The 18,221-nt window shown below is 37.7% G+C and overlaps 3 protein-coding genes across 7 annotated transcripts; 1 reads left to right on the forward strand and 2 right to left on the reverse strand.

The window, feature by feature from the left end:
* Nucleotides 1-605: 605 nt before the first annotated feature.
* Nucleotides 606-10,197, forward strand: Magu (SPARC related modular calcium binding-like protein magu). Of its 2 annotated transcripts, XM_071793784.1 has the most exons (10): nt 606-1,195; nt 3,895-4,054; nt 4,371-4,745; nt 4,928-5,152; nt 7,589-7,639; nt 8,209-8,295; nt 8,563-8,796; nt 8,876-9,048; nt 9,411-9,576; nt 9,690-10,197. In XM_071793784.1, the coding sequence occupies exons 1-10, from the start codon at nt 1,106-1,108 to the stop codon at nt 9,770-9,772; spliced, it is 1,644 nt and encodes a 547-aa protein (XP_071649885.1). In that variant the 5' UTR covers nt 606-1,105; the 3' UTR covers nt 9,773-10,197. The 2 variants fall into 2 exon arrangements, with proteins under 2 accessions (XP_071649885.1, XP_071649886.1); XM_071793785.1 differs by lacking the exon at nt 7,589-7,639 and having other exon boundaries at nt 614-1,195.
* Nucleotides 10,198-10,464: 267 nt separating this feature from the next.
* Nucleotides 10,465-12,948, reverse strand: Jagn (jagunal). Its single transcript, XM_071793792.1, has 4 exons — nt 12,145-12,948; nt 11,619-11,760; nt 11,048-11,263; nt 10,465-10,855 (listed from the first exon to the last, which is right to left on the reverse strand). Exons 1-4 carry the CDS (start codon nt 12,234-12,236, stop codon nt 10,727-10,729), a joined length of 579 nt encoding a protein of 192 aa, XP_071649893.1. The 5' UTR covers nt 12,237-12,948; the 3' UTR covers nt 10,465-10,726.
* A 431-nt stretch (nt 12,949-13,379) lies between these two features.
* On the reverse strand, nt 13,380-18,060 carry LOC139822173 (myotubularin-related protein 10-B). Of its 4 annotated transcripts, XM_071793782.1 has the most exons (11): nt 17,332-18,058; nt 16,976-17,170; nt 16,721-16,876; nt 16,141-16,265; nt 15,890-16,042; nt 15,739-15,812; nt 15,508-15,654; nt 15,274-15,420; nt 14,933-15,105; nt 14,665-14,835; nt 13,380-14,567 (listed from the first exon to the last, which is right to left on the reverse strand). In XM_071793782.1, exons 1-11 carry the CDS (start codon nt 17,617-17,619, stop codon nt 14,097-14,099), a joined length of 2,100 nt encoding a protein of 699 aa, XP_071649883.1. In that variant the 5' UTR covers nt 17,620-18,058; the 3' UTR covers nt 13,380-14,096. The 4 variants fall into 4 exon arrangements, with proteins under 4 accessions (XP_071649883.1, XP_071649882.1, XP_071649884.1 ...); XM_071793781.1 differs by having other exon boundaries at nt 14,933-15,102; nt 15,508-15,812; nt 17,332-18,060; XM_071793783.1 differs by lacking the exon at nt 15,508-15,654.
* Between the last annotated feature and the right edge of the window lie 161 nt (nt 18,061-18,221).

An 18,221-nucleotide genomic window follows, 5' to 3' on the forward strand; every position in this document is an offset into this window, starting at 1 on the left:
AGGGCCTGTATTATTATGCGATAGCTTTGTCACCAAAATAAGCAGGTAAATACAAAATAACATATCTCACCTGAGTATAAAATACTCACATAACTGAGTGACTCAGATCAATTGAGTGTAAATGGAAAGCAACTATAATGATTCATCTAAAAAAGAATAACGGGTTTTATTTATTTAAGCACTTCTTCAAGGAGATCCTGTTTCATTTACCAAAGAAGCATCTTCTGGAAAGTGGATCTATCCTTAAATGATACATCTTGTTTTCAATTTAAGTTTAATCTAGTCTTACTTTCGATCCAGTTTAGCATTTTAATTTAGTTCAGTTTAATTTTCTATCTTGATTCTCTCGAACTTTTTAAACAACCAAGTGTTCTTAAATGGTATATGTATGTACAAAATTCCAAAGCTTATAAATTTAAAAAGCAATCGTCAAATCATAAAACGTCCGTTAAAGTTATCAGGATCGCGTTTTAAATAAAATAGCCGAGAGAGACGTATCGATGTTGTGTCAAAAACACACTATTATAGTCGTATACAAAATATACATGAAGGAGTCAAAGTTGCTATGTTTTTCTAGGCTCAGGGAGTATATTACATCCCTACTCCCGACAGGGATCGGGGCCCCGCAGCATTGGCAAGAGGAACGCAGTGGCAGAGTGCCGGAGTGTCGGAGTGCCGCACGAATATCAGGCCGTTGCGGAGGCTGCTCCAGCGGCCTGGCAAGTGGCAAGTGGCAGTTGATCCGCGGCATTCGCTACGGTTGGTCACGGCTGGTCACGCTTCGCGCGGTCATCCGAATCCGGAGAGGAATTATCCTTCCCTCGGCCCGTCCTCCATCCTGTTCTTCGTTCCGAAATTCATCGAGACAAAACTCGGCGCGGGTCATCGATCGGAAAACTGATGAGTCTCGCGGTACGCACCATTCGAATAAAAAAGACAGATGAACGGGAATGCGTTGTGTATGCGGGGAACATAGGAATGTAGCGGGTGTATGTGTGTAGAGTGTGTTGCGCGCGTGTTGGCGGCGTGTTTTTTCAGGCACAAGTTCCTCCGTTCCTTCATCATTTTCTGAGAAACGCATCGAGAGGACTGGAGAGAACACACGATGGTGTTCCTGACGATACGAGCCACCGTGTTCCTGTTGCTCGTCGTCGATCTCGATGCCGCGGCGGCTAATACCGTCACGTCGGCTAAGGTACTCTCTCTCTCTCTTTCTCGAGCGATTTTTTTTGCTTTTATTTTTATTCGTTCACGCGAATTGCCTCCTCGAGGGACTCTATCTTGAATATCACCTTCGGCCGCCATTGGCCACCCAAGCGCCTTCAAAATAATTTTGTTGATATTGCAAATACAACAACGAGACGCACGCGCAAAACATCCATTCCCCTGTAAATACAGTGGTGTTGGAGGTTTATAACAATGGCGCTGGTTTGTCGATTCTCGCCATGCTTACCGAATAGCGTTTATCGATACATTATCACTTCGCTGTCTACAACCACTGTAAATTTGTAAATTCGTAAATTCTGTAGAATTTATAAGCAGTAAAGTGTAAAGTTTTACATTTTATTTTGATTTAGCATTTTCTTCTGATTTTTGGATCAGTAAAATTGCAATATCTTTCGATAAAAAATGTTTCATATAAAAATATATATATAAATATATACATAATAATAATTATATATAAAATATGTTTTCTTTTTGTTCTATAATCTTATCCATATATATGGAAAAATAATAAGAAGATAATAATTGAGAAAAAAATAGCTTCTGCGTTTTACAAGAAGTATTAAATATTCCACATATAATCGTATTTTATACCTATACGATTATTCTATTTATATATAGTATATGTGTGTGGGCAATTTTTTCTCATTTCTTTAAACTTTTTATTTAAAAAATGCGAAAATTAATATAATTTTAATTATATTAAAATTATTTATTTTTAAATTCTTATTATTGTTTCTGCATGTACAGATAGAGATTATACAAGAGAAAGAAAACATCAGGTATTTTATATGTAATTTTATTACATATATTTATATATTTTTTATATAAAAAATATTCTTGATGCAAAATATATTAGTACATTTTATTTATAGATTAAAAACTAAAACGAGAAAGAGGCGTTGGAAAAATTTCACGAAAAGGTCTATTTTTAAAATTTAAAATTTTAATTTAAAAACTAAAATAACTTAAAACGCAAGAAAAAGCATAAAAGCAAGAATATAAAACGCTGTAGCGTAACATTTAAAGCATTATTAAGAGGCAGCTTAAACGAGCGAAACTTTCACTGTTCTTAGCAATTGTATCAATTTAGCAATTATACCAATTCCGTTCTGGAGCAGCGATAATTTCGCGCCGACAACATGAAACGGGGAAGAAAAACTTGTAGGATTGGCGCCCGCAATTTGCCTCTGATGACAATGATTATACGTTTGCTGCACATAGTGCACATTTAACAGGCAATCGAAGAAATTATACTAAATTACAGGTTCTTCGGACGTGTAAACGATTCGTGAATAAAAACACATTTATTTGTTTTTAAAATGCAGCAGATGGGGACAGTTTGGACATGTTTGTAGTACACGTTTCAATTGTAAATAGCAAAATGTTTTTTTTTGTTTATTCTTAAAATTGATAGCATAGCCGCAAAAAGTAAAGGAAGAAGAAATAAAAGAAAGATGACGTCCAATTAAATTTACAATCAACGCGGTAGGAAGAGCCCGGGTAACAATAGAAAAGTTAAATATTCTCGTGTGACGTGTATTTCACGATGGGTCGTTTGCGAAATTGTAGGAGAGAACGCATGCGAGATTATGAAAAATCGAGCGGTCCGATTAATTTCCTTGGCGATAACGTACTCGCTCATGCACGCGTGATTCTCGATGCAGCGGCAGAGGAGAAAATCGTTTTCCTTTATATCGTAGTCATTCGTTTCCTCCTTATCAAATTAATTATGATAAAAGGCGACCGAGCCACTACAACTATTCCCTTCCCGTCGAGGTTTCCGCCAGTAAAGACGTCACGCTGTAGTGGAGCAATATCATATCTTTGACTATTGCTTATATGTAGTTAAAGAATTATATATTTAACGAATATGTAATTAGACGGCTTTATCATATGAAACGTGTACACTTGACTTTAGAACGATACATGGAGTGTTTTCTTTATTGCTTCGATCTTCACAAAATCTTTCTTTGCATTTCCTTTGTTATTGGAATATCCTTTTATAAAATCATAATAAAATTAACGTTTCTCTGTTCTGCAAATTTTTAGCTTTTTATTACTTTTTGAATTTTATTTCTAACTTAATTAGAAACAAAGTGACAACTTATACTCAAAGCCGCGTGGAGTGTGATACACCCCAGTGTACCGTTTATGTTTCAATTTGGAGGTGTACCGTTCAAGGATTTCTGGAAGAAAATTTGTTTATATAAAAACATAAATATATATAAAATGTGTTTTCTTTCTTTTGTGTATCTTTGGTTGTATACAAAAAGAAAAAGAATTAAAAAATAATTGAAATAAGGATAATTTTGACAAAATGAGAAAAATTGAAATGAGAAAAATTGTCTATATGTAATCGTACATAAAATATGATTACATATAGAATATTGTACAGTCTGATTGCAATTTTGCTTTTTGTAAAAAAAGAAAATACAAAAATTATTTTTCTGATTAATTTTCAATTATTCTTTTTATTATTGTTATATTATCAGTGATGTTATGCATCTTTTAGATCACTGCTGGAATAACAACTTTTCCTCGCGAAAACGTCTCGTGCGTCCAATTATCTAAGAACATTGTCGATCGCGTCTGCGCTAATTGTCTGCCTCGTTGTAGAAAAAAATGTATCAGCATTTTTACAGGACGTAAAATTTTTCTCTATTACAGGAGGAGTGCAGGAGAAGGATAGCTGAATGCACGATGAACGGTGGTGGAAGCACACCGGTGTGCGGAAGTGACGGAGTGACGTATTCCAATCAGTGTCAAGTCATTTCTAAACAATGTCAAGGCGTGTCCGTTCTCATCAAACACACCGGTCCTTGTCCAGGTTTGCACCTTTATCTCCTTTGACGCAAAAGTTTGATAACAAGAGTTTATATACCTGTGAAGAATTTGCGAGGAATTTTTCGAGTTACAGCCCAAGTTTTAATTGCTTCAAGTTTTTTTTTTCCTCCCCTCTTTTATTTTTCTTTCTCTCTCTCTCTCTCTTTCTCTCTCAAAACTGCAGGTTTTTTTCCTATTAGACACAAAAATTAAATTAGCACCTTCTTGTTGAACACTTGTCGTGATTTGTCATATGTATACAATAGATGAAAGTCAAGTTAAACGAATGACACGACTTTGCACGACTTTTATATATCCAGAGACACCGGCGTGCTTCTCAGCAAGACTGACTGCACGACTGGGCATAAGGCCCATCTGCCAACCCGACGGAACGTACGCGCCGGTTCAGTGTCACGCTGAGACCGAGTATTGTTGGTGCGTAACGCCGCAAGGCCGGCCGTTGCCCGATACAACGGTAAGATACAAAAAACCGAAGTGTTTGAGAGCCGGTTCCAGATCTGCTGCTTCTACTAGGAGCGGCCAGAGGCGACGCTCGCCGACTAGGAAACAGCGCAGGCAGTACGTCAGTAATAGGCATCGAAATACCTGCGATCGTACCGAGAAGTCCAAATTCAACGGGAACCTCATCGAGAACTTCAAAATTGAATACAGGCGGACCAATATATCCGCTGACGGTAAGCGCCGGGCAATCGTTCGAATGATTAGTCGGTCTTCTGATTAACGTGATTAATCCATCGACTGGCGCGAAGCGAGCTCGTATCTTTAAAGAAAGAAAATCAGAAGGTTGATATTATACCGCGCACGTAATTTCTCAGTACCTCAGTATGGCGAACTGCATTGCTTTCCTGTTTAATAGACGATAAGAATGTCGAACGGGTGTTGTCGTGGAAATTCCTTATGCTGGACCAGAATGCGGACGGTTACTTAGATAAGGCAGAGTACAAGGAGCTGAGGAGACTCGCCAAGAAGGCGGTGAGACCGAAGAAGTGCGCACGCACGTTTGCCCGCACGTGCGACCTAAATCGGGATTTAAAACTATCCAGGCAGGAATGGGGTGCTTGTCTCGCCAATGATTTCACTCGTAAGTTACATACGTATTATACAACATACGCGTCTTCTTTCAAGTTAAGCGTTGAGCAATGGCACAGCGTACATGACAATAAGCGTGCGCACACGCGCAATTCTTAAAAAAAGAAAAAAGAGAGAATTTAAAAAAATGGAAAACATTGCGTTTGTACGACGATTCCTTAACGTCGATAGCGTCGTTTTCTCTCGCATTAATGCCGAAATATAGATAACACTTGTTTAACGATATAGTAAATTTAAAGTTTTATACGTATAATGGCAATTTTTAAAGATTATTGAAACATCGACTGTCAAAATAAAAGTGCTCGTTGGAAAGATTAATATTTCTTAATTCTTAAATAAAGATAATACATGAACACTTCTAATGGAGTTCATATATACAGCTCTAGAAAGCAACATGTGTAATGAGAAATGTTCTTTTAAAAAAATAGTAAAAAAGAGGATCAGGAATAAAGCTAAAATTTTATTGATTGTGCTGTACCGTCAAACCTGAATAAGCTTTATCTATAATATTTTTCGACGTACTAAATAGCTTCGGGAAACGCCACCGAGAGAAGTCTTAGCTATAGAATTTAAAAGGATTGTTCCACATACCTTTGACTGTTCCTTGAGGCTGAAACTTGTGACACGCGCATCTCTTAGATTTTAATACTTAATAACATATTTCAAGGAGAAAACAATCGGCGCTGAACACTTACAGGTCATGTCCCTTGTTAGTTGCTGCATTTATGCTGTCTCACATCGTTTATCATTGTACCACTTGCACAACTTTTTTTTTATTGGAAACCGAATTCTCATTTGTAGTCTTAAACGATCTCTTGCAGCCTTTGATCTCTATAGAGTCACGTGGATGATTGAAAAAAGTGATATCTTGCATGCAGCATCTGTATACAGCAACTTGCTTTTCAAGCATCTGTTTAAAACGAGTTTAATGATGCAAAATTGTGTAAAAAATCAACATTTTATGGGACTCTTCTATAAGAAAAGAGAGAGTTTGATTTTCTATGATTATATAGTAACTGTATTTATTTATTTATTTATCTGATGTTATAAAAAAAGTTAGCGAGACAGACAAGAAGGCGCACTTTCTGTATGACAAAAAAAGATTTTTTAACGAGCATTCTTCAAAGATAGGTGCATTAAAGAAAATATCAGGATATATCTGCGTCCTCAAGAAAGTTTGAATCTACATTAACGTGCCGCGATAAATATAATAATCTGAAGTAGAAATAATCTATTTTATGAATTGTTTTCTAATTAAAACATTTCTCTAGCTAGAGAGAGCTCAGTTTATCTTTCAAAACTTTCAAATTTAAAGCCCTCAACTTCTGGATTTCAATTCAGCTTTTCACATTCTTCCCGATCTTCCGCGATTAAATTCGAGCGTAAATAAAAAAATTACATTTAGAAACAAGTTGTTTCCTGTTATGTCCCGCTCGTTCGGTACGTTTGATTTCAAGGGGGTATTGTGGAACGTGCGGAGGCGTATTCCAGACGAAAGCTTTGCGGCACTTGAGACACGGAAAGTTGAACCGAACGAAAGGGAGAGGAAGGACAATTCTCCGTCGAGTATAATCAGGCGGAGGAGGAATGTCATTTCGGCGTCTAAATCGCGGCTTAAATTAACGACGATACCGCCGCAACAGGATGTCACGCGTAGTCAAGGACCACACATGTGCATGGCCGTCGTGACGACTCGCTTAACATTTGTGAATCCTGCCGGAAGTTGCCTACACGAATGCGCGCGCGTGCGACCGGCTGCTGAGGAATTGAAGTAATTGACCTCATGTACGAGCTAAATTCTCGCCCATGCGTCATGACGACAATGATTATTTGCTATTTATGACTGTCTAATAACGAGTAAATCGCTGCGTTACTTCTCGGTGTTACTTCTCGATGAGATGGTCACGATAGTCGGCTCCGTTTGTATCATTTCAAATATATATAGAATGAAAATTTCTAAAGAATGGAAATAATTGATGGAAAACTAATTTATATCTGTAAAGAATATAGTCGTGCGAGCGATAAAATGGCACAATTTCTTTCCAATTTCAACACTTCTTTATATTATTAATTTAAATATATTCTTACAGAAAAGAAATACAATACATTGAGTGTAACAGTTTAGGGAAAACATGTATGGATAGATTTTATATAATTCTACATATGTTCTACTTCATGTTTTTATATAAAAATTTTTTACCGAGTGAATATCCACGCCCCCGTACATACATATGTTTTATACGCTCACACACGCGAAATTTCTATCTTCGCTGAATTATCAATACTTGCCTGTTCGGTGTTACGCTAAAGAATCCTGTGGCGCGTCAATGACACAAAACAAATTGTACATATGTAGATAAAACCGATCGGCTGAGTGATTGTCATTGTTATCATTTAGTACGTTTGTTCTTGTCGCTGAACCCCGCAGACCAGCGTTCCGAGGTCCCTGAGACCCAAAGGACACGGGCCAAGGACCGAGGTGAGTCCCAGTCCCCTTCGCATGTGGCGTCGAAAGCGCTGTACGCACTTCTTTCTCCCCGGAGAAACTTATTTTTAACGATGCAATCCTGCGAGGTTCAACGTTTATTATAAAACTACATCCTCTATTTTTAACAAGTTTTACGAACTAAGTAGAAAATAATTTTCTCTTTCTTCGGGAGGGATTTTTTAATATGAGTCGGAGACTGATACAAATATTATACCATTTCATCCTACATAATTTATACCAATATTAAATCCGCACATCAACGTTACATGAATTTACTTTCTTATTAATTGGATATTTATATCATATTGAAGTGTGAGTAATTATTTATTATCAATATTTGATAATAAATAACGACCTTTCTCAATGCGCCGTATAGTATTTAAAAGAATATTTTTGCTTTGGCAGTTTAAAAGGAGAGAGAAAGGGAGAAAAAGAGAGAAAAAGAAGAAAAAGGAAGGAGAGAAAGGGAGGAAGAGAAAGAGAGAAAATTAATTAATTTTCTTATTTGATTAGATATATAGAAAAAGTAGACTTGTGACAAATTTATGTATTTCCTACAGTTTTGAAAGGTAGTCCAGCCTTCGGTAGTCCTATTCAGTCTCTGCCATTTAATGAGGACCATTCGGATACGAAGGAAGAAAGCGACAGTAAGTTTCACAATTTGTCATTATAACAGGTGTATGTTTGTACAAAGCAAATTTGGGAAATTTAACAAAAATTGTAAGATACACATCAATTCGTATATAGCATCTCAAAGAAACTATCGACCCTACTCCTTCCTTCATCCCTCAATTCGCGGTAATTAAGTTGAGTAACTTCACTGCGAATATATTGATCTCTAAAGTCTCTCTAAATTCTTCGATATCTTTTTCTTTAAGACTGATTATTTATTAATGTTTTTTTTTCTTTTGCAGCAAGTGACTGCATATCGGATAGAAAATCGGTGTTGGAAGATCAGAGGCAGCGACAAACGATGCATTATGTTCCACAATGCATGTCCGATGGAAGGTATCATCGAGTACAATGCTATTCGGGTTATTGTTGGTGTGTCTATCAGGATACAGGCACGCCGATACCAGGAACATCCTCGAAGGAGGATCGCACGCCGAATTGTAATCCAGTCCCGACACCCAATAGACCTATGAAAGGTAATTATAGTTCGTTTTCTTGAAAATTACTCGTTGTGTATACATTTCAAATTAAATATTAATTCTCTGATGTTCACAGGATGTCCAGAGCCAAAAAAACAACAATTCCTTCGGGACCTAATGGATCTCATGCAAGAGAAAATGGAAGCCTCCAACAACGATTCTAACGAAACTACTGTTAAATGGCCGGTTCCTAAAGAGGAAAAAATAGCCACGTGGCACTTTGTGATGCTTGACACGAATAAAAATAAGGTATTTGACGAAAGACAATTCGTGATCGATCTTTCTCTCATTGATATCTATTAATAGGTATATTATAATAAGTATAAGATAATCATTATTATATTTGATGTTCAACATAAATAGTGGCAGAACAATTTTTCAGTCAACTAATCACATTTATAATTCTTAAGGAAATGTTTATAGAGAAAAGAGCACGATTTCGTTTATTTTCTTAACTAAATTCTACTAATTGATTTTTTAATTAAAATCAATGTTCCTTAATTACTTTCTTTTTGCTATCGTAATTGTCTGATGGCTCAAAAATATCATCTTTGGTAGTTTTATACGCGCGTATTATATACACATATATACATGTATATATACATATACAGGTTTTAGAAAAAAAAGAGTGGAAAAGTTTTCGCATAATGGTAGCGAATAATAGACAACTCCGGAGATGTGGCAAAAAATTACCGAGATATTGTGACATCAACAATGATAGAAGAATCAGTATGACGGAATGGCTCAGCTGTCTCAATGCTCAGCGTCCGACAGCAGGTGACACAATATTTACTTTTAATTTGCTTTTCTTTTATGCATACATGTACGTACATGTATGTGTGTGTATTTTCTAACACTTGTAAATTTTGAATAATTTGAATGCATTTCAGCTGACGATCGGGAGAAAACATTAATTACGCCGAAAAGAATAGGCCCAAACCCACTAGACCAGTTTCTCAACGATGATGACTAACACATTATGTGATACATTGTATTTGCGATCCCATAAAGAGGCACTCATTTTTTATTATTATTAAGCTCTAAAACAGCTGGAATTCTTGAAATCACTGTAAGCATTTTTCTCAATGTAATAATACTTCTCTGGCATTTTATTAGGTTTAAATTTTAACGATAAGCGTAAATTCTTATAGTTAAAATTCTCTGACTTTTTTTGCAATTTTTAAGCGTAATCTTTTATCTGATTGTTTATTCTCTCTTTGCCTATTTCTGAAAATTGGCAATTATCAACATCATTGTGCAATCGTCAGTATGTGTGTACTCTTGTGTATGACCTAGTCCATAAATAATCCTCTAAATAATTAAGCTACCTTATACTGGAAACAAATTCAATTTAGAAAAAGATCTTCAATAAAGTAATTTTTATAGCATTTCTCTCAACACTCTGAACTTTTGTTACACATCTTTATCCATTTGCCTCTTCAGTCACAAAGAGTAGCATTTTACATATTTCTAGTTTGCGAAACAATTTGTAATTTAGAAACAATTTTCTAGCGTATTTTACTTATAGACACACATTTTTTTATGAACACAATATTCCACACAGTCTCCATTGACATGGAGTTTTTTTTCTATATAAATATAGAATACTTGCTATATATTACAGAGATAGTATATAGGCATTTGGAACAAGCACTTGTAAGTCTATCGTTTTTAAAAAATATAAATCTAATTTCTGCATGTGCGTATTTCCATATATACATGTATAACGATAGTTTTTCATTTTATATACATCTCTCATGGTTTTTACAGATTTTAGATGTTTCTTTCTTGTACAACAATTGTATATCTTTCTCTTCTTATCGTAAATACACAATAAATATGGGTCAAAATTCAAATATTCCAAAATACACGTCCATAATTTATGCTGTAAACATAATTTGTCGGTGATTACAGTTGCCTCTCGAGTTTAATCCATTCTTTTGGCGCCTCGCGTTCTCCATGCGACTAGTAGATTCCACGAAAAGTACAAGGAGAAACAATGAACCTGTGAGGCCAAAAGAATAAAAGCGTACCAAAGTACGCCATATGGGAGACCCTGAAAATTAAAACATGACACATATGTATATGAACAAGTTTGTCTTGTGTTTTTTAAGAATAATAAAATATGAAATTGGGAATCCGTTTTTCCAAAAAGAAATCTTGCAAATATAATTAACGCTCGCATGTGTTTTTCTTTACTTTCAAAAGTTTAATTGATAAAGTTTAATGACTTTGAAAACGATCGTACCTGCCACAAATGAATGTTCTCAGATTTGCCTATGGTTAAATATGTCCAGACGTCCTTAAAGTAATACACAACGGCATAAATCAATGGGCCGTAGCCCAGCAAAATGATACCTATCATATATTTTTGCAGCGTTTTAATCCTATTCCTTTTAATCGCGGAGAGAGCGAGGAAAGATAATAATAAACTAGTGCACCATATGTATTCCCACCACAATGGCTGAAATAGAAAAGAAAATAAATCAAGTTAAGTCAACACTATAGGTTCTATCTTTGTTATTCATTAAATATTAAGAAAGATAGCACGAGATTTGTCGGACTTGTCTCGTTAAATAGTATCTTAATTATGCTAAACTATATATGTAATAAAGAAAGAGACAATGTACAGAAAGTATATACTTCAGTTTTATCACGTTACGTTTATGACAAGATTAATCCACAACCAAAGATATTTGTTATCAAATTTATTAAAGTGTTATATAACCGTTTTAATAACTTTTAATAAATTTCCAGCCAGTCAAACGATTATATTGAATTTCACATCTGTATACAGTTAAGATATCTTTTTATTATACCTGTGGTATTTGTAATTCCTCGATTTCCAAGATAAATATATCCAGATGATCTAATATGTCTGCGGACAGTTTGGCGAGCATGACGAAGAATAACAGGTAGTGAAAAAATATACAATACTTCAGTCTTGATTTGTTTGTCGCACTGGAAACAAACGTATACTTGATATTTTATAAATTTCAACGAAAACGATAGAGATTTTATATATCTCATATTTTACACATAATTTATACATTTAATTAATTATATCATGTTACATCAATATTTTTACTTCCAAGCCTATCCATCCAATGTATACAATAACAAATTGTAATCCGAGTCTTTATTCCCAGTACCAGGTGTACTTTGACTCGATTGGTACACAATAACATATATGTGATATCTAGCTGGCGTAAACAGTAGAGCTATTCAAACAGATACGTCTGACCAAATGCAAATTGATATTATCGTGCCATTGGATGAATGAGACTCGCCGGGAGATAATTATCAGATAACTTCTGCTCAGTTTTCCCACGAGTTCTCTCTCACCTGACTTGATAGTGAGTCGCGATTTTCTGTCGGTGACCATAGTCGCTTCCGTCCGTTCCCAGGGCCTGGGAGAGCGTAACTTTCGAAGCCATAATCGGCAAGGTAATCGGCGTTGTCAATCGATCTCTTCTTCAAGCGGACGGCCGAGAGGACACGGGATTCATTCGAATGACTCGAAGGAGCACAGATCAAGGCAATTTATTGGTTTATCGGCGAATGTTTAACTATTTTTAAACTCTGTGCAGCCAGATGGGAAACGGAGAGTGAGCTCGGTGGCCTCGTCAGGCCTCGTCGGGCCTCGTGGCTCCGGAGTACCTGGGAGCACCCAGGCCAGGGCGCGCGTAATATCCTAGGGGCGAAACCGAGGCGAACACGTCAACCTCGTGCGCCTTCAAGTGGAGTTTCGAGAGTGCGCTGAGTGCCCCTGTCCTGTACAATCCGGAGCGTTAACACCTGACACCTGTCCCAGGCGTCCGTATCTGCGGGGAGACCTTGACGACGCGCAATTTACAGTTTTGTTTTTTCGCAGAGCTAAAAACCAGTCGAGAGGTAGCGTGCAAATGCGACAGGATACGTTTCGCGTGTACAGCGGAGGTGTTTGATCGATCAGGTCGCGCACGTTAACGCTCCCGAGTATACACCTTGGATAAGAGACGATCGAGTGGAGAGAGCGTAACGCGAGGATGTGAGTTCTATCTACGTCATATCGCGAGACGGCCGTCGACACGTGGAGCGTTTGTTCCTTTTCTCTCCGACGTGAAGAGAAAAAAGAAGAAAGATGAACGGTGCAAGAAGTTCAGCTGATGGCACCTCCCAGCCTTGGCATAAAAAATGACGGCAAAAGCAGTCTAGTTAGATAGTACATAGAAATCCGTGGGATGTATACGCTCCTGGTGAAAAAATTCCTCAGATTTTCTTAGAAATTTCCTAAGAATTTCTAATTTCTCATATTTTACATTGATGAAAAAATCTGGAAAAAAAATAAAACGTCAAATTTCTCAGATACTTTCAGAAATAATTGGATGTATGAAAATATTTATTCAGATTCCTACATAGATGTGTTGACAGAAAAAATCTGAAATATTTCATTATTTTGTTTGAATTTTTCTGAAAAATATTCCAATTCGTGTAAAAATTCTGAGAAAATCTTCATAGAAATTCTGATTAATGTGAAAAATGCTGGGACATTTTTTCTACAAGGGGCGTATACGTTAAAATCTCTTAGATTACATTAATTTGGAAAAAATATATATGTATTACGTTCGATACATCGAATATTCGCTTATGAGATATCCGCCGAAAAACTTTTCATTCAATTATAAACTTTATTTATCGATTTGTAACAGTAAGGGTGTCGCCGAAGAGTGAAAGACACCCACCTCCTCGTTTTCGCTCGCACTGAGATTTATGTACATGTCTTCTTTAACCCTATCTTAAAATTACTCCGTCCTCGCTGCGCGGTTCGCTATTACGAGCGTTTACAAAACTCGTTGTCAAGATACATAAATATTTCTATCGTTCTACACGGAATAGAACTCGAGCTGCTCTCAATAACGCGATGAATTTCTCGCGCGGGCACGTATTTTAAAGCTATTCCCTGATATAAATTTATATCAGTTTACATCGAGCGCTAGAAAATGCCACTGATGAGTCGGATACTATGGGCCGATTTCACCGTCTCCGATTAACTTCATCCTAGGATTAAACTCACTCTTCGTTTTTTTCTAAGGGGGAAGTTAGAAAGAGATGAAGAGTGAGTTTGATCGGAGGATCAAATTAACCGGAGACGGCGAGATCGGCCCATATGTGTATACCTGTCCCTGGAAATTGCCCTTTCCTTTACAAAAGTTTCAACAACTCTTTTAGAAAGAGTTTTACACGTTGCTTCACGCTAGAAGGAAAGGGCTGTGTAATCAGGTACGCGTTTTGAATGCCGTAAAAGTAGCATCCTGTCAATCGTTCGCGGTTATCAATGATTGCGCGTCTAACAAGCTCTCGCTATAGAGGATCGAGCTGTTCATAATCGGCGCGCTGACGGTGTTCCCCGATCTGTTGTTACTGAAGGGATAAAAGCTGTCGATATTTGTGTGAAGAGAGCAGGTACCGACCTTGTCCACCGGCGAGACGCGATTCTCGTTTATTCCAAGCTGATTTACGTCGTTTTGTAGTAACCTAATGTAAAGCTCGACGTGCCTCTGGCCGCCGTTACGAATCTCGAGTGTCGGTATCCAACGGAAGTAGCACTGCGTCCAAAGCTCGAGACTAGAAACCGCGTACAAAGGTCTTACAATTGTCGTCCCGTTCTCCGTCTTGTCGGCGCTACGGGGAACGAATAAAGGGTTGTAAAACAGCAGGATATCCTGATCGTTGAACTGCTCCCGCCAGTCCCATACGCTACGAAGCACGAGAGGCGTGTTGGGATCCTGAAAAATCCAAGATATGTAACGTTCGGCTCATGGGCTACTCGACTCGACGTATTCGAGATGATAGTGAGAAAGACTTCCAAGTAAGATCCATTACCATAGCTGCCACCGCCCGATCTCTCTCGCAGTTGAAAATGAAGGTGTCGAAAATGGAAACGTGTGCAGCGTCCCACAGCGTGGTCAGATACGTTTCCGTGAATTCAAATTCCGTTGGATATTGGTGACACAATTGCCAAACGCAGTCGAGGTACAAGAGAAACAATGGAGACTGTGTGAATCAAATAAAAAAAATTGATTTTTTAATTAAACGTTTTAATCGCCAGTGATCGTTCGAAGCTGGAAGCCAGGTCAGATGCTATGCGTACCTTTTCCGAATTGGTTTTCACGATGTGGCCTAATCTATCGCAAAACGGATGGCCACCAGCGACCCATTCTTTTTGCAACAACGATTGAAAACCTGCTATAGTACGAAAGTGATGATCCAGCGACAATTGCGCTAAACTCGATATAACGCAGCACAAGTCTCTGGCGGCACCTTCTAAAAACGATTCTCGTTTATAACAGAAGTCTCGACTTGGTCGTTTTGGCGAAATATCGACTTTTCCGTTCCATATATGGTTAACGTCAATCGTAAAGTCGATTGCCTCTGTCTAAAAGATTCCTCTACGTCCGCCGCGCTTGCGAAACAGATTATCTGAACAACTACCTTGTAAGATGACGGAAATTCCTAAATTAAGACGGTCGCAGACTTCAACTGTCTTTTGTAGGCAATACGATATGTATTTAAGCCATTTCGTATTTTCTAACAGCGAATAAAAATTATTATCTTGAATCCAGAATTGTCTGATGTTTTCTGAAATAAAAAAATATAATATATCTTTATTCTCCCCTTTCTCGCAATTCGGACACTTGGAAATATCGGTCGATTTAAAAGATTTACCTGGTGTGCATAAGCTAATGAATTTAGTAAAACTTGCCGCTATTAACTTTACATTAATTTCTTTATTCAATTCGATAACAACCGGAGGTATCTTTTGAGGATGGCTTTTACGAACATTTTCAAACATAATATTCTCCTGCATCCTCTCTGTAATCGTTGGTAATAATTCAGACATTTTTACTAAGGCCGCACCGTGCGCATTTGTCCAGGACCATACCGGTGGTCTATTACCTTGAAAATGTCTGGCTGCATCTGTCAACTGATTGTCGGTCACAGACGCAGGTACCACTACGTATTGCGATAAGCTGCAAACAAACGGCGACTAATGAAAATTCGTCGACGCGTTTGTATTTACGCAAATCACGTTCAACGAGCGAGTTACCTGGGACAAAGCTGAAATTTGGCGTTAACCATGGACAACCTCCAACCTTTTCTTATCTCGTCGCTGCACAAAGTTCTTTTCAACTCGTTTTGCCAGTCTGAAATGTCTCGGAATAGTTGCACATTCTTGTCGAGACTACTGTAATAAGCCTCTCTGTAATCAGACACGCAAAAATTAGTATTGAGTTTTTCACGATTCAACGTCGTAACTTTAACGCAACGTTTCACTTAGACTCAAGGTACGATACTAACTTGTAATCGTAGGCAAATAACAGTTGGTGTCTGCTGGGAAAAGCGTGATGCAGCAGCGCGGTCAGAAGATTCTTACCGTGGCCGAGGGGTGAGAATTTGAAAGAAAACGACCACGTCCTTAGATTCTGTAATTCATAAATGTAATATGTAATTCTTGTCACTATCATCTTGTAGCTCATATACAACAAAATTGCTTATCAATTTCGAACAAACATTATCCAACTCTCTCTTACGCCTTATCTATTTACATTTAACATTCTTCTATCATAAGGGCTGCGGTCCACTTGACGCTACAAATGCTTTGAAGCATTTCTTTTCTCCTTTCTTTCAATGAAGAAAGAAGGAGAAGAAGAACACTTCGAAGCATTTGTAGCGTCAAATGGACCGCAGCCAAGAACGTATCTTAATGTTGACTTAGGCTGCGGTCCACTTGACGCTGCTACAAATGCTTCGAAGCATTCCTCTTCTCCTTTCTTTCAATGAAGAAAGGAAGAAAAGAAGAATGCTTCAAAGCATGTGTAGCGTCAAGTGGACCGCAGCCTTAGACTGGTTACTCATACATTGTGAGACAAAAACTTACCTTGCAAATAATAAATATCCCTTTCACTTTCGACGGTACCGTACTGCCGGGAAGTAGCTTTCTCTTCTTGTCGCCCACCGTAACACAAATCTCATCGATATTGGTCAAACACGTATCCGTATATCCATACAAGTGATTTTGTTGGCGAGTAACGTTCTGCAAACGTCATCAACACGTTATAGATCAGTCTAAATGTTTACGCTTTAACGATCAAGTGGACGAACTGTAAAGTTACGCCGACGTATCCGTTTATACCTCTCCATTTGAGTCACCGCTGGTGACGAAGGTAAGCTTGAAATTGGTCACCGACAGCACGCCAGATATGCCTTGTTTCAGGTCGCTGACGGGCGAGAACATAAGGACACTTTGCGCCTCGGCGATAAGAACCTCTCCCGGCAATAATTTGATGCTATTTTCAATCAGTGAATTACGTCGACTGGAGCTGAAGGTCTGCGAAAGAGGTTATAATTAGAGAGGTCGATTAGCGATTCTCGGATACCTCCGGTCTCGTCATTTGTGGGGGATTCAAGTGGGAGAGCTGACAACGTCGAGAGGTTAATTTACAAGCGACGGAGGAGAGAACGTTTACACACAGAGCTGAATGCGGTTACCTGCAGCTCGTGCTCCTCCAGTCCCACGTAACTAATGAAATTGTTGCTACTCTTGTTTTCCATGACAGGTGAGTTAGACGGGTGAAGAGGTGAAGCCGCTTGTTGTCGCTGGATGGCCCGCTGACAGCGGGCGACAGGCGCGCGAGTGATGTAACGCTTAATTCTCCTCTCGCATAGCTGAATCCAGTGGAATTCCTTCGTGCGGCTTTTGCCCAGCAGCACCCACGCCGACGCAGCCGTTCGTGGAAGCGCTGGAAATTCAAACCCCACTTGATAGGGCCGGCACATACAGGCTGGAAGTCTATCTCACGAGCGGAGGCCTTTTCCAGCGGAGACTCCGAACTCCATTCCAACCCTACTTTTGTCGACGATGAGTGCTACACTGTCTGCTTTGAAAAGAGGAGGAGAGTTTTAACAGATGTGTCTCTCCTCTCCTTGACGGGGTTAGACAAGGAGGGAGGGAGAGAGAATGAGAGATGGAGAAAGTAGATCCAGGGAGTATCTGGAAATAGAGTTCCTCAAGTATGTAAGCCGCCATATTCCGATTAATTATGACACACTTTTGAAAAAAATCAGTTTATGGGAGTTTATTTAAAAAAAAATTTAAATAGTTGATATACAAGTAAATCTATAAAAATAAAGAAATAATGAGAATTTAACTGTTTGTAAAACAGTATTAAAATTGTATCGTTAGAAGAATATAAATGTATTACTTTAATTTCGCAATCCAAGTTTATTAAAAAAACAATAAATTTAATTTAATAATATTATTATATTATAAAAATAAATAATAATAAAATAAGAATTTCATTGTTTGCAAAACAGTATTAAAATTGCATATGTAAAATTACATCTTTGTTAAAAGAAGATTAATTATAATTTTTATTAAA

Source organism: Temnothorax longispinosus, chromosome 11 (genome assembly GCF_030848805.1).
Source record: "Temnothorax longispinosus isolate EJ_2023e chromosome 11, Tlon_JGU_v1, whole genome shotgun sequence".
In the NCBI taxonomy this organism is placed as follows: domain Eukaryota; kingdom Metazoa; phylum Arthropoda; class Insecta; order Hymenoptera; family Formicidae; genus Temnothorax; species Temnothorax longispinosus.